General features: G+C 41.9%; 1 protein-coding gene across 1 annotated transcript in view; it reads left to right on the forward strand.

Moving 5' to 3' along the window:
• LOC124553368 (beta-1,3-galactosyltransferase 6-like) overlaps nt 1-4,535 on the forward strand; it is a gene marked incomplete at its 5' end in the record, with an annotated part of 63,321 nt that extends 58,786 nt beyond the window's left edge. Inside the window, one exon of the mRNA XM_047127240.1 lies at nt 3,805-4,535. Coding sequence (XP_046983196.1) covers nt 3,805-4,102 — 298 coding nt within the window. The remainder of the gene's footprint in view (nt 1-3,804) is intronic.
• Between the last annotated feature and the right edge of the window lie 11,069 nt (nt 4,536-15,604).

Raw genomic sequence — 15,604 nt, forward strand, 5'->3', positions numbered from 1 at the left:
ATACTATCAACTTGCCTAGGCTCTGAACATGTACCACTAAGTGTCTATGGCTGGAGATCTTGTCTGGCATAACAGAAAATCTGTTTACGGGCCACTGCACAGAGTTACACATAAAATTCTGAGAACAGTGACAGATAATTAAATATCATAAATTTCATATACTTGAATGATTTATACAGCACAAGCCGGGAAACTTCTTAGGGGTTGTCATTGTTATCTGTTCCATATGTAATTGGTGTTGGGAGTGACATTTTGTGGCCATGATGGGAACACATCATGGTTTAATTAATATGTTTACAACCAGTGTAAAGATTCTGTGTGAATCATGCTTGTATGAATGTGTAAGGGTGGATATGTTTTTGAATTTATAGCATATTATGTATCAAAGGCTGGCTGATCAGAGCATGGCAGAAGGCCACAAATAGTAGAAATTGATACAGAAAGAAATGTACCTGATCCAAATGTATACCTCGTGACAGGACTCCTCTTGTAAAGCTTAGCACACACTGATTCAGTATTCAGACTCAGTGCCCCAATACTCTGTGGCAGACTAATTTGCCCTGCCATGCAAAGAATTGTGTTCACATCTAGGTTTGTTTTAAGGGAAGCAGAAAGCTGAAAGATGAGTCATCTACTTCGTTGCTGAAAAAAATCATCTTTATGTAAACAAATTAAAGATGCATCCTTTGCTGAAGCAGTTATTTTGGAAATGTTTTACTTTTTGCATAAAATATTAAGAACCCCCTATGTATTTGTTCTCAAATGATTGCTTACAATACTTGGAAGTTAAATAACTCACTGTCCATTGTTTGAAGAATGTGAAGTAAATTGTGCGTATTGTGGTTGCAACTGAGAGGGAAGCAGAAATGGACAGTCTGAAATTGTCTTCTTTTTTAGGGTTTCGTGCCTCAGTCAGTAAAAATGAAGCCATTAATAGGATCGCTTTGTTAATCTGTCTGACTGTCAAAAACCTTTAGTCTCAGGAAAAGTTGGACTTACCACATTGAAATTTATGTAACATAAATGTGGTCTCTTGGCAGTGTAAAACATTGAAGCTCCTAAGTCAATGCAATCAAAAGATACCAAGGAAGGTTTCACACTACAAGCAAAGGAAAAAATCTGAAAACTATAAATTAATAATCATATCCTACAAAAGTTTCTAAGTCAATGCCATCTATGTCACATATTTTGATACTCACAAACCCACTCGTGAAAACCTGTAGGGGACAATGAAATTTGGCAAAAAGAAGAATTTCACAGTACAACCAAAGGCAAAAACCTGAAAACTGTATTGCATGAGAATTTTTTTTTTTTAATTATTTTTTTAAATCTGACTCTGTCTGTTCATCCATCTGCTAAGAACATTTTTTCTTGGGAATGGGTAGCTGTATCAAGTTGAAATTTATGTCACATAACAAGTTCTATAGGCCCTTGGCCATCTAATAAATGTAAGCTTTTAAATCAGTGCAACCAAAAGCTACAGCCATTTAGGTAACATATTTTGGTACTTGCAAATCCACTCCTCAAAACCTAAAGGGTACTTCTTGTTGGCAAGAAGAAAGATATTACATTACAAGCAAAGGAAAACGTCCAAAAATTGTTAATTTTTAATTGTATATTGTATTTGTTATCCAATGTAAAACTTGAAATTAAAACAATCATTAGTTCTTCATTCAGGCAGACTAGTTTACAATGGTAAAAATCAAACATCAGGCTGATATTACTCTTTTAGGAATTTATGCATTATTAGATATCCAGGAGTGATTACTGCGTGTAGATATTGTGTTTCAAGTAGTATGTGAAACAGATATTTGCAGAATAGTCTGATGCCTCATGTTTTACTTTTGCCATTGCAACCCAGTCAGCCTGAATGCAGAACTGCTGTTCGTTATAATAATGGTTGCCTGCTTCCTGCTTTATTTTGTGTCACATTTATATTATTGAAATTAAAAGATTCTCAGAAATCTGTGAATCACTGGGATTGGTGTCTTGCCAGTACCAATGTCGATAACAGGCGAAAATGGCCAAGATTCTTGATTCCCAGACTCGTGGAATTATCTACAGGACGTACATAAAATTCAGGAACACTTACATTCATTTATTTATTGTACGAGAACCAAACATTGTACAGATATCATACATATGTCATTTTGAAGAGAAACCCTGAAAGTTTTTTTCACGTATATCGCCACAGTGTAGTTTGGTGATTTGCCAAGTTGCACTAGTTGCAAACATAGCGAGTTCATGTGCGGAGTGAGCTGTTTCACGAAATGGCCTCTCCGGTCACCAGATCTCACTCTGTGTGACTTTTTTCTGTGGGGACACATTAAAGGTCTGCCTCTACCACGTGATGTAGCAGAGCTCCGGGAGAGAATACGGGAAGCGACTGCCACAGTCAATGGTGCCATGCTGAGATGGGTGTGGCAAGAATTTGATTACTGTATTGCCGTCTGCCAGGTCAGTCGTGGTTCTTAAATAAAAAAAAAATAAAAAAGAAACTTTCAGAGTTTCTCTTCAAAATGCAATGTGTATGACATCTGTACAATCTACATCTACATTTATACTCCACAAGCCACACAACGGTGCGTAGTGGAGGGGACTTTACGTGTCACTATCATTACCTCCCTTTCCTGTTCCAGTCGCATACAGTTCGTGGGAAGAACAACTGCCAGAAAGCCTCCGTGCGCACTCGAATCTCTCTAATTTTACATTCGTGATCTCCTCGGGAGGTATAAGTAGGGGGAAGCAATATATTTGATACCTCATCCGGAAACACACCCTCTCGAAACCTGGACAGCAAGCTACACCGCGATATAGAGTGCCTCTCTTGCAGAGTCTGCCACTTGTGTTTGCTAAACATATCCTTAACGCTATCATGCTTACCAAATAACCCTGTGACCAAACGCACCGCTCTTCTTTGGATCTTCTCTATCTCCTCTGCAAACCATCCCACACGGATGAGCAATACTCAAGTATAGGTTGAACGAGTGTTTTGTAAGCCACCTACTTTGTTGATGGACTACATTTTCTAAGGACTCTCCCAATGAATCTCAACCTGGCACTCGCCTTACCAACAATTAATTTTATATGATCATTCCACTTCAAATCATTCCGCACGCATACTCCCAGATATTGTACAGAAGTAACCGCTACCAGTGTTTGTTCCACTATCATATAATCATACAATAAAGGATCCTTCTTTCTATGTATCTGCAATACATTACATTTGTCTGTGTTAAGGGTCAATTGCCACTCCCTGCACCAAGTGCCTATCCGCTGCAGATCTTCCTGCATTTTGCTGCAGTTTTCTAATGCTGCAACTTCTCTGTATACTACAGCATCATCCGCGAAAACTGCACGGAACTTCCGACACTATCTACCAGGTCAATGTTTAGTTCTTGTGCAATAAATAATGGAAAGTGTTCCCGGACTTTATATACACCCTGTATTTACATAAGTAAGTCTGTACAGAATCCTCAGTGCGCGAGTCCTAATTGCACTTGGCCAATTTTTCTAAATGTGTCCCCCAGACATCTGTAGAAGTATTTTGAAATTATCTGTAGTTATCTGATATCAGTTTTGGTATGCCATTCCATCCTCTACTTTTAAGGTATCGAGAAGATTGTGCCCACATCTGTTTCATTCTTTAAGCTCACGAATCCACTGACGTGCTACTATTCGGACGGGGCACTTTACGTTGTAGAGAGATGCGCACGAAATGTAGCTTAATTTCAAACTGGCCAGACAAATAATATCCGAATACGTTTACATTACCCGTTTGCGATTACCGAAATGTGTCGGCAGGCTGTTCTACAATGAGGACGTGTCGGTGGGGACGTGGCTGGCCCCCCTGAAGGAGGTGCGGCGCGTGCACGACCCGCGGTTCGACACGGAGTACAAGTCGCGGGGCTGCCACAACAGCTACCTGGTGACGCACAAGAAGAGCGCCGCGGAGATGGCGGCCATGTGGGAGCAGTTGCGCTGGGGCTCGGACCGGCTGTGCCCCGGGGGGCAGGAGACGCGCCTGCGGCTGTCCTACCGCTACGACTGGCTGGCGCCGCCCTCTCTCTGCTGCCGCCGGCACGACCCCTCCATCCCGTGAGGCCCGGCGTCGGCACTGCACCACTGTTCCCCTCTTCTCCTCCGTCGTCTTCGTATTCCCCCTTATCGTTCGACAGTTTGTGCGCATAATTTCCTATTCTGATTACTACTGAAAACTTGATACTGTCGTGTGATCTCGCTGTTCAGATATCTGGGTTCACACCCGAATTACTGTAGTCACATTCCACAGTGTTTCCAACAGCTTCCCTAATTGTCTTTGTCACGTGTGGTATGCAGATTTCATCACTCACCGTTCAGAATGGGACTCTGCACACCATCCTAACAAATGTTTCCAGGCACCCTGAAGAATAAAAAAGTCTTGTAAAATTCTAAAGCTGAACAAAAGGCTGTGTCAAACTGTTCAAAGGAAAACTTCTTATGAGAACATCGACATCTACATATATACCGGGTGATCAAAAAATCAGTATAAATTTGAAAACTGAATAAATCACAGAATAATGTAGATAGAGAGGTACAAATTGACACACATGCTTGGAATGACATGGGGTTTTATTACAAACAAAAAAATACAAAGGTTCAAAAAATGCCCGACAGATGGCACTTCATCTGATGAGAATAGCAATAATTAGCATAACAAAGTAAGACAAAGCAAAGATGATGTTCTTTACAGGAAATGCTCAATATGTCCACCATCATTCCTCGACAATAGCTGTAGTCGAGGAATAACGTTGTGAACAGCACTGTAAAGCATGTCCGGAGTTATGGTGAGGTATTGGCATCGGATGTTGTCTTTCAGCAACCCTAGAGATGTCGGTCGATCACGATACACATGTGACTTCAGGTAACCCCAAAGCCAATAATCGCACGGACTGAGGTCTGGGGACCTGGCAGGCCAAGCATGACGAAAGTGGCGGCTGAGCACATGATCGTCACTAAACGACGTGCACAAGAGATCTTTCACGCATCTAGCAATATGGATTGGAGCGCATCCTACATAAACACCGTACGTTCCAGCAGGTGTTTATCAGCCAGGCTGTGGATGATGTGATTCTGTAACATATCGGCATACCTCTCACCCATCACGGTAGCAGTCACTGACGTTCTGCTGTCCAGTGCCATCTGTCGATCATTTTGTGAACTTTTTTTTTTTCTTCCTAATAAAACCCCATGTCATTCCAAGCATGTGTCATTTACCTCTCTATCTACATTATTCCGTGGTTTATTAAGTTTTCAAATTTACACTGACTTTTTGATCACCCGGTACTCTGCTAGCCACCAAGCGGTGTGTGACAGAGGGCACTATTTGCACCAAAGTCATATCCCCCCCCTCTGTTCCACGCGCAGATCGCATGAGGGAAAAACAACTGTCTGAATGCCTCAGTACGAGCTCTAATTTCCCTTATCTTTGCATGGTGATCACTGCATGATTTGAAAGTTGGTGGTAATAATATATGCTCTACGTCCTTGACAAAGATCGGATTTTGGAGTTTAGTGAGCAGCCCCTTCCAGTTAGCGCATCGTCAAGTGTGTTCCACTTCAAACTTTCTATGAGATTTGTAACGCTCTTGCGATGGCTAAAAGTACCAGTCACGAATCTTGATGCTCTTCTTTGGATCTCCTCAGTCTCTTGAATCAGACCCAACTGGTAAGGGTCCCATACAGACAAACAATACTCTAAGACTGGACGAAGTAACATATTGTAAGCAATTTCCGTTATTGAAGGACTGCATCGCTTCAGGATTCTACAAATAAACCTCAATCGAGAGTTCGCCTTGCCCGTTACTTATGTAACCTGATCATTCCATTTGAGATCATTTCGAATAGTCACACCCAGATACTTGATGGATGTTACCGCTCCCAAAGACTGGCCATTCATTTTGTGCTCGTACATTAATGAGGATTTTCACTTTGTTATACGCAGTAGGTTACATTTATTAATATTGAGAGATAACTGCCAGGCATTACACCACGCATTTATTTTCTGCAAATCCTCACTGATTTGTTCACAACTTTCGTATGATACTACTTTCCTGTAGACTACAGCATCATTGGCAAACAGTCTAATGCCACTGTCAGTACCATCAACCAGATCGTTTGTGTAAATTGTAAAAAGTGGCAGACTTTTTTGGGGCGCACCTGATGTTACACTTGTTTCTGTTGAAGTCTCCCCATTCAGGACGACATACTGCTCTCTGTCTGTCAGAAAACTTTCTATCCAACTGCATATGCCAATACTGTAAGGGATGCCTTAATGGGAACTTATTTATGAACAGGCACAGAGAGAGTGAGTGAGAGTTTTGATATGTATCCTGACACATACTAAACAGAATGAGATTTTTCACTCTGCAGCGGAGTGTGCGCTGATATGAAACTTCCTGGCAGATTAAAACTGTGTGCCAGACCGAGACTCGAACTCGGGACCTTTGCCTTTCGCGGGCAAGTGCTCTACCAACTGAGCTACCCAAGCACGACTCACGCCCTGTCCCCACAGCTTCCTGGAAACATTCCCCAGGCTGTGGCTAAGCCGTCTCTCCGCAATATCCTTTCTTTCTGGAGTGTTAGCTCTGCAAGGTTTGCAGGTGAGCTTCTGTAAAGTTTGGAAGGTAGGAGACGAGATACTGGCAGAAGTAAAGCTGTGAGGACGGGGCGTGAGTCGTGCTGGGGTAGCTCAGTTGGTAGAGTACTTGCCCGTGAAAGGCAAAGGTCCCGAGTTAGAGTCTCGGTCTGGCACACAGTTTTAATCTGCCAGGAAGTTTCACATACTAAGCAATTCGAACCCCAGATCCTAAACTGAAGCTGATGCTTCTCTTAGCTGTGTTATCCACCACTGCTTGATTGTCTTCTTCATTACAAGATTATGAAGTCCAGTGCTTACATTGTTGATGCTAATTACATTTCATGCTCAATTTGCAGCAGTGTTTAGTGACAACTGATTTAGTTGGTTGCTCCAGTTGCATGTAATTTGACAACATCATAACACTGCTTTCCTTGGTCAGCTATTTAGTTTTACTAATTATTTGAGAGTTTATTGTTAAGTTTTCCACTCTTTACATGACGTGACTAATCACTGCAGTAGTACATTCTCTACAGTTTTTGAGTGCCCGTGTTTGAAGTGAAGTTGTCATATTCCATCCTTTAATTGTTATCATCAAATATAGAGTGCAGATTTTGTCACACTCTATTTGTACTCTGACCAAACTGTGAATCAATCTTCATGATGCATATGTAAATTTACATCCAAGGATGGGGTGAACATAAAGTTAATGTACTTTCAAAAATGTATGTTTCGAGGCACAATTTGTTTTCGTGGTGTGTCAGGGAAGCGGTGCCATTGATATTGGTGCATTACATTGTAAACATTAGTGTCACAGACACTATGATTTTGACTTTATGTGCTAGGAGCACTGCTGTCGAGTTATGTGATGAGCCTGTCCCCATACTCAAGTAAGTATATGAATCAGGTCCGTGGGTCACCAAATGTTGCCCATGTCTGCTTTAATGTTACCTGGTGGGGATCCCAAACACTCGAGCAGTACTCAGGGGGGTTGCACAAGTGTTTTGTGTGCACTGTCCATTGTAGATGAGCTGCACTTTTCTAAAACTCTCCCAGTAATCCAAAGCCATTCACCTTTCCTACTAGCATCCTTATGTGCCCGTTCAATTTGCAATATTACACCTAGCTATTTAATTGATGCAACTGTGTTGAGCAGCACACTGCAAATACTGTGCTTGAATGTTATGGGATGATGATTCCTAATTTGCATTAACTTACATTTTTGTACATTTAAAGCATGCTGCCATTCATAACACAAAATAGATTGGTTCAAATGGCTCTGAGCACTATGGGTCTTAACATCTGAGGTCATCAGTCCCCTAGAACTTAGAACTACTTAAGGCTACCCAACCTAAGGGTGTCACACACATCCATGCCCGAGGTAGGATTCGAACCTGCGACTGTAGCGGTCACGCGGTTTCAGACTGAAGTGCCTAGAACCACTTGGCTTTGGTGGCAATACTTTGCCCTATACTACTGTGTCGTCAGCAACCAGTTGCAGATTGCTGCTCCTAGTCTCCAACCTAGCAATAGGAGTACTGCTAGTTTCACCATTATGGCTTGGAAGGCCTTCACAAACTTCTTAGTAGTCTTATTGGAGTTTTGAGATCAGTTCCTGTGCTTGCAGAAAAATAATAGTGAATTAAAGAGGGGTCTAACTTTTTGCAAGTACACAAATTATTGTTTTATTTTATTACTCAAAAATGCTTCACACATTTGTGGCACCCTCAGTGCTTTTCTTTAATTATTATTTTCTTCTTATTTTACATTGTGTGTGTCCTATGCCTGCCAACCAAAATCAGCCACAGGTCTAAATTAGTACACCATATCATCATTGTAGCATTTTGCTAGTACTTAGATGTGACAATTTGTTTTTCTGTGCCAGATGTGTTTTGTGTAGCTGATTTGAATGTTTTCTTCTGTTTGTTTGTAAATACTGTGTTATTATGTTGCCGTAGCTCTGATCAGAGACATACATTTGTGCAGTAAAACGTGTCCAAGTCACAGCAATATGACGTATTTACAAACGATCATGGGAAACATTCAACTTGACTACACAAAACACTCCTGTTACATAAAAACTTATCACAGCTAAGGACCAGCAAAATACTACAATTATGATATGCTGTATTAATTTAGACCTGTGCCTGATTTTGGTCGGCAGCCACAGGACACACAAAATGTAAAATAAGAGAAAAATAGTAATAAAAAACCACTAAAGGTCCCACAACTGTGCTGAAACTTGTTTGGGCTATAAGACAAAACAATAATTTGTTTACTTGCAAAAAGGCAGACCCATCCTTACTTCATTATTACTTTCCTTAATAGTAATTTTCTGTTCTGCTTTATTCCATCGTACTGTTCCCCATAAGTTATCAAATGCTTTATTATGGTGGTGTGTGTGGATGAGTGTTAGTAGACAGTATAAAAAACAAATAAAGATGTGCAAGCATAATTTTTAGTACTTCTTTGTCCACGACACCTTTTGGTTAACGTATCCCATCCAGAAGCTGCAAGGACGAAAATCCAAACTGTGTAGGCTCGTATACAGACTCAACGCCACTGTCAAGTGCCTCACGGTTCTCCACCATGCTCCTTTTTATTGGTACTGTACAACAAGTTGTGGAATCTTCTTCTCAATGCAGTTGCTATGGATGTTTAAAACAACACAAATTTTCTGCAGTCTAGTTTCCCCTTATTGTTCTCGCAGTCCTCGTTCCAAACATTCCACGGGCGCACTTCTCCGCAGTGACACCACCCCCGTAGTCTGCTGCCTCGTCCACTCCTTTATTAAACAGTTTGTGAAACAAACTCGGCACCTGGCAAACAAAATCACAACTCAGATTGTAAAAAAAGCTAGTGCCGTGTGGCGATGATGTGGATAGCTGGCAGAAACATTATTTCCTTTGATGTGTTCTGACACTATCACAGACAGCAATGTGTTGCAAACGTAGGCCATTCAGCAGGCATGTTGCAGACTCAGTGTGTGTGGGGCTGTACTTATCCGTAGATATTCAGTGTTCTCTTTTCTCCCAGATTTTGTAATAATTACTTCATTTTAAGTATTTGTGTCCTTATTTTTTATTAATTCCATATCAACCACATATGAAACCGAGCGAGGTGGTGCAGTGGTAAGACACTGGACTCGCATTCCGGAGGACGACGGTTCAATCCCTTCGTCCGGCCGTCCTGATTTAGGTTTTCCTTTCAAAGGGCACGGCCGACTTCCTTCCCTAATCCCATGAGACCGATGACCTCGCTGTCTGGTCTCCTTCCCCAAAACAACCAACCAAACACATATGAAATGTAATAATGTTTTCCCTCAGCAGTTGGAGTCTCTTGGGTGAGGGGTCAGTTTTAGCAAATTCTTTGTCAGTATTCTGTAAGACAAGTTTAAGTAATACGGGTGTCTCAGCCCACTATACAACTTTAATTTCAGTTTCTCGTACCGATGTCTTATTCAGCACGAGGTTTCTTCAATATACATTTTAACTAGTCTGATTAATTTGAGGCTATTTCAGAGTCTTTAACAATGTTCACTCTCATCTGTTAGTCTTAATATCTTCTTACAGTAATGAACAGTTATGTAACTGCCACACTTGACGTGATAACTAGTCAGTATTGGTATGTGAAATGCCTGATGTGTGCAAAATTGTGAATAGGCGAACAAAATGGCAACTTATCATAAGTGCGCATTCAGTATAGGGAAACGTTGCTTGGCTGTGACCTGGAAAATATTTGTTATTTGACTGTGTAGCTGTCAGTACACACAACTCCCCAATGATATCTAGTCCAAAGGCTTCTGTTCTTAGTTGTTTAAGTTTCGTCGCCAGGCACGTCGGTGGGACGAGTAATTTGTGCCATATAAATGGAGCATTTACTATGTGATATTTATTTGCAGCAGTATTCTTCTTGTCATGTCCCGTCTACATTTGTATCTCCTTTGTATTTGTGTACTTCAGTGTTTGTGTACCCTGTTAATTCAGAGGAATAACTGTTATTGGAAAAACCATAAAATGCTTGAACACTGGTAGCTAAAGGCAAAACCAAAAAAGTTATCTGCACAAAAGCTACATACAAGTATAATTTGTGATGGTGTTCCATTTATTGAATTTTGTGTATGTCAGTTTACAATAACTGGCTCTCTGTGTCCATATATGTGTAGGATATTGATGTTTTAGAATATATGACATGATAGGGTGGTGATAAATTGTCAGCTGTTTTTAAAAAATAAAGTAAAAAAATTATACAACACCCTATCCTTTGCTACATTATTTGTGTAACTTGCTTAATAATCATATTTCTTAGCTTTGTTGTACTACACATATTTCTTTCATAGTTAATTCTGTGCCCAATTTTGAAGTTAATGAATGAAATGCTGCAACAGGTAAACTTGGATACAGTTGCATGCACGCCCACATATGCATTCTCTCTCTCTCTCTCTCTCTCTCTCTCTCTCTCTCTCTCTCTAACACACACACGCGCACACACACACACACACACACACACACACACACACACACACACACACACACAGCCATATAACAACAGCATGCACAGGATAGATCCACATAGAGGAGGCATTGAGTTGTAGACAGGCATAATGAAAAAGTCTGCTAAAATATTATGCTTTAGAACAAAGTCATCCTTCCAAAATAGAAAGCAAACACACACACACACAGATATATATATAATAGAGGGAAACATTCCACGCGGGAAAAATACACTCCTGGAAATTGAAATAAGAACACCGTGAATTCATTGTCCCAGGAAGGGGAAACTTTATTGACACATTCCTGGGGTCAGATACATCACATGATCACACTGACAGAACCACAGGCACATAGACACAGGCAACAGAGCATGCACAATGTCGGCAATAGTACAGTGTATATCCACCTTTCGCAGCAATGCAGGCTGCTATTCTCCCATGGAGACGATCGTAGAGATGCTGGATGTAGTCCTGTGGAACGGCTTGCCATGCCATTTCCACCTGGCGCCTCAGTTGGACCAGCGTTCGTGCTGGACGTGCAGACCGCGTGAGACGACGCTTCATCCAGTCCCAAACATGCTCAATGGGGGACAGATCCGGAGATCTTGCTGGCCAGGGTAGTTGACTTACACCTTCTAGAGCACGTTGGGTGGCACGGGATACATGCGGACGTGCATTGTCCTGTTGGAACAGCAAGTTCCCTTGCCGGTCTAGGAATGGTAGAACGATGGGTTCGATGACGGTTTGGATGTACCGTGAACTATTCAGTGTCCCTTCGATGATCACCAGTGGTGTACGGCCAGTGTAGGAGATCGCTCCCCACACCATGATGCCGGGTGTTGGCCCTGTGTGCCTCAGTCGTATGCAGTCTTGATTGTGGCGCTCACCTGCACGGCGCCAAACACGCATACGACCATCATTGGCACCAAGGCAGAAGCGACTCTCATCGCTGAAGACGACACGTCTCCATTTGTCCCTCCATTCACGCCTGTCGCGACACCACTGGAGGCGGGCTGCACGATGTTGGGGCGTGAGTGGAAGACGGCCTAACGGTGTGCGGGACCGTAGCCCAGCTTCATGGAGACGGTTGCGAATGGTCCTCGCCGATACCCCAGGAGCAACAGTGTCCCTAATTTGCTGGGAAGTGGCGGTGCGTAGGCACTGCGTAGGATCCTACGGTCTTGGCGTGCATCCGTGCGTCGCTGTGGTCCGGTCCCAGGTCGACGGGCATGTGCACCTTCCGCCAACCACTGGCGACAACATCGATGTACTGTGGAGACCTCACGCCCCACGTGTTGAGCAATTCGGCGGTACGTCCACCCGGCCTCCCGCATGCCCACTATACGCCCTCGCTCAAAGTCCGTCAACTGCACATACGGTTCACGTCCACGCTGTCGCGGCATGCTACCAGTGTTAAAGACTGCGGTGGAGCTCCGTATGCCACGGCAAACTGGCTGACACTGACGGCGGCGGTGCACAAATGCTGCGCAGCTAGCGCCATTCGAAGGCCAACACCGCGGTTCCTGGTGTGTCCGCTGTGCCGTGCGTGTGATCATTGCTTGTACAGCCCTCTCGCAGTGTCCGGAGCAAGTATGGTGGGTCTGACACACCGGTGTCAATGTGTTCTTTTTTCCATTTCCAGGAGTGTATATTTAAAAACAAAGATGATGTGACTTACCATACGAAAGCGCTGGCAGGTCGATAGAAACACAAACAGACACATACATACACACAAAATTCAAGCTTTCGCAACAAACTGTTGCCTCATCAGGAAAGAGGGAAGGAGAGGGAAAGACGAAAGGAAATGGGTTTTAAGGGAGAGGGTAAGGAGTCATTCCAATCCCGGGAGCGGAAAGACTTACCTTAGGGGGAAAAAAGGACGGGTACACACACACACACACACACACACATCCATCCACACATATACAGACACAAGCAGACATAAATATGTAAAGGCCTTTACAAATGTCTGCTTGTGTCTGTGTATGTGCGGATGGATATGTGTGTGTGTGCGAGTGTATACCTGTCCTTTTTTCCCCCTAAGGTAAGTCTTTCCACTCCCGGGATTGGAATGACTCCTTACCCTCTCCCTTAAAACCCACATCCTTTCGTCTTCCCCTCTCCTTCCCTCTTTCCTGATGAGGCAACAGTTTGTTGCGAAAGCTTGAATTTTGTGTGTATGTTTGTGTTTGTTTGTGTTTCTATCGACCTGCCAGCGCTTTCGTTCGGTAAGTCACCTCATCTTTGTTTTTTTATATATATATATATATATATATATATATATATATATATATATATATATATATATATATATATATATATATAGGGAAACATTCCACGTGGGAATGTTGTCTTTAAATATGTCTGCTTGTGTCTGTATAAATTTTTCCCGCATGGAATGTTTCCCTCTATTTTTTATATATATATATATATATATATATATATATATGTATAATTTTACAAACTTGAAATGGTGCTTGATAAGTGAAGTTTAGAATTTGTGAATGTACATTAAAAGATTAGATGGGTTGATCACATAACTAATGAGGAGGTATTGTATAGAATTGGAGGGAGAAGAGGAGGTTGTGGCACAACTTGACAAGAAGAAGGGACTGGTTGGGAGGACATGTTCTGAGGCATCAAGGGATCACAAATTTAGCATTGGAGGGCAGCGTGGAGGGTAAAAATCGTAGAGGGAGACCAAGAGCTGAATACACTAAGCAGATTCAGAAGGATGTAGGTTGCAGTAGGTACTGGGAGATGAAGAAGCTTTCACAGGATAGAGTAGCATGGAGAGCTGCATCAAACCAATCTCTGGACTGAAGACCACAACAACAACACATTAAAAGATCTAAATATCTTCTTTTTTTTTCCTCTTGCTTTTTCATTGAAACGGGGGGCATCCCACTATCTTGATACTTTTCATTTAAAGTAGCATTGAGGTTTTTGCACTTTCCATTCCATTATTCACAGTCAATTGATAGCTTGTGCAGAGCTATAACTTTTGGATTAGAAGAACACTTGGGTCATCGAGACGGCTTCACAAGACATGATGTAAGTAAAGCTCTAAATATTTCAGGTGAAATACTAACATCAGCTGCAATTGGGCATTGAAATATTTCAGTAGAGAAAGATGAAAAAACTTTACCAGACTGGGACTCGATCCCGGACTTTGTGCTTTGCATGAGCAGTCGTCTTAACCGCCTTGACTTTCCGTGCGTGGTTCATCACTGATTCAAATTCTCATTTGATTATTGCACAGTTGCCTGCATTCCCATAAGAGATTTGGACCCTATTGTACACACGCCTTGAAAATATAGCAGTCAAGCTTACAGATGTACTGCTCATAGCCAGAACAGACACACTGTTTATGTGTGGTGTCCGGTGTGTCGGACATGCTCCCCTAAATGGTGAATCAGTAACTTGTAGGTGTGGTGGAACTTCTCTTTATGAGCTGGTCATCAAAACCCTCCAGACACGATAATTCATAAGGAACAACTTGTCAGTAGTGTGTCTGACACAGTAATGAGTAGTGGCAGGAACAATCCATATCTCGCCCTAATTAATTAATTAAGGAGGGTAGGGTGTTACAAAGTCATAAGTGCAATAGCAGTAGTTGAGGATGATGTGGAAATGATGAAGGCTGTAAAATGCAAATGGACATAACACAGTGTGTTGAAAATAACTGAAAATGGACAAAGATCATACCAGAGCGAAGTCCAGAGAAAGACGAAGACCACAAGGCATACCAATCGACTGTGGGGGTAAAGGACTGAGGAAAGTTGCAGGCTTCAACAGGTAGAGAGAGGATAGTGCAAGACAGAGACATGTGGAAACAGTGACTGAAATTTATTTGCTAGCTTCATGTTTAAGGCGTGTAGTCAGCTAGCTTGTATTGGGGGAATAACAGCCTTGCAAGAAGGTATGAACTGTTTTGGACAAATGAGGTGTTTTCGAGCCTTCAGCTTGATATAAAACTAAACAGTATTTCTGAGAGTGAGCAGGTGAAACATCTTAAATGTACTGCAATATAACAGCCAGAAGTGTGCTGTAATTTTAGAACCACTTTTCAGGTAAATTTTTAATGAAGTTTTGAAAGAAGTGCCAACAGCTTAGAATTTTTTCCTGTTTCTGGACAGCATATGCATACGAGAGTTTTATCCTCGAACTTTCCCATTCATTGGAAAAATTCACAGCCATGGCCTGAAAATCTTGTGATTATTCATTTACATATCATATTCAATAAATCTCATCATGAAGGAGAATCTTTTTGTATGTGGAATCAGTAAAGTTATACATTAAGAGGCAGAAACAATCACAGCTGGCTAATTGTGTAAACTGTACTAACAAAAAATTGCAACAGGTGCTGACCGCCTCAAATAACTTTTCGCCCAGAAAAAAAATTAAAAAATGTTTCAAGCACATGCTTAACTACCAGGGTGAAATTAACCTGCACAACCATCTTCCTTTTAACTTTCTACATTATAAAGATATGA

The sequence above is a fragment of the Schistocerca americana genome, chromosome 11, assembly GCF_021461395.2.
Source record: "Schistocerca americana isolate TAMUIC-IGC-003095 chromosome 11, iqSchAmer2.1, whole genome shotgun sequence".
Taxonomy (NCBI): Eukaryota; Metazoa; Arthropoda; class Insecta; order Orthoptera; family Acrididae; genus Schistocerca; species Schistocerca americana.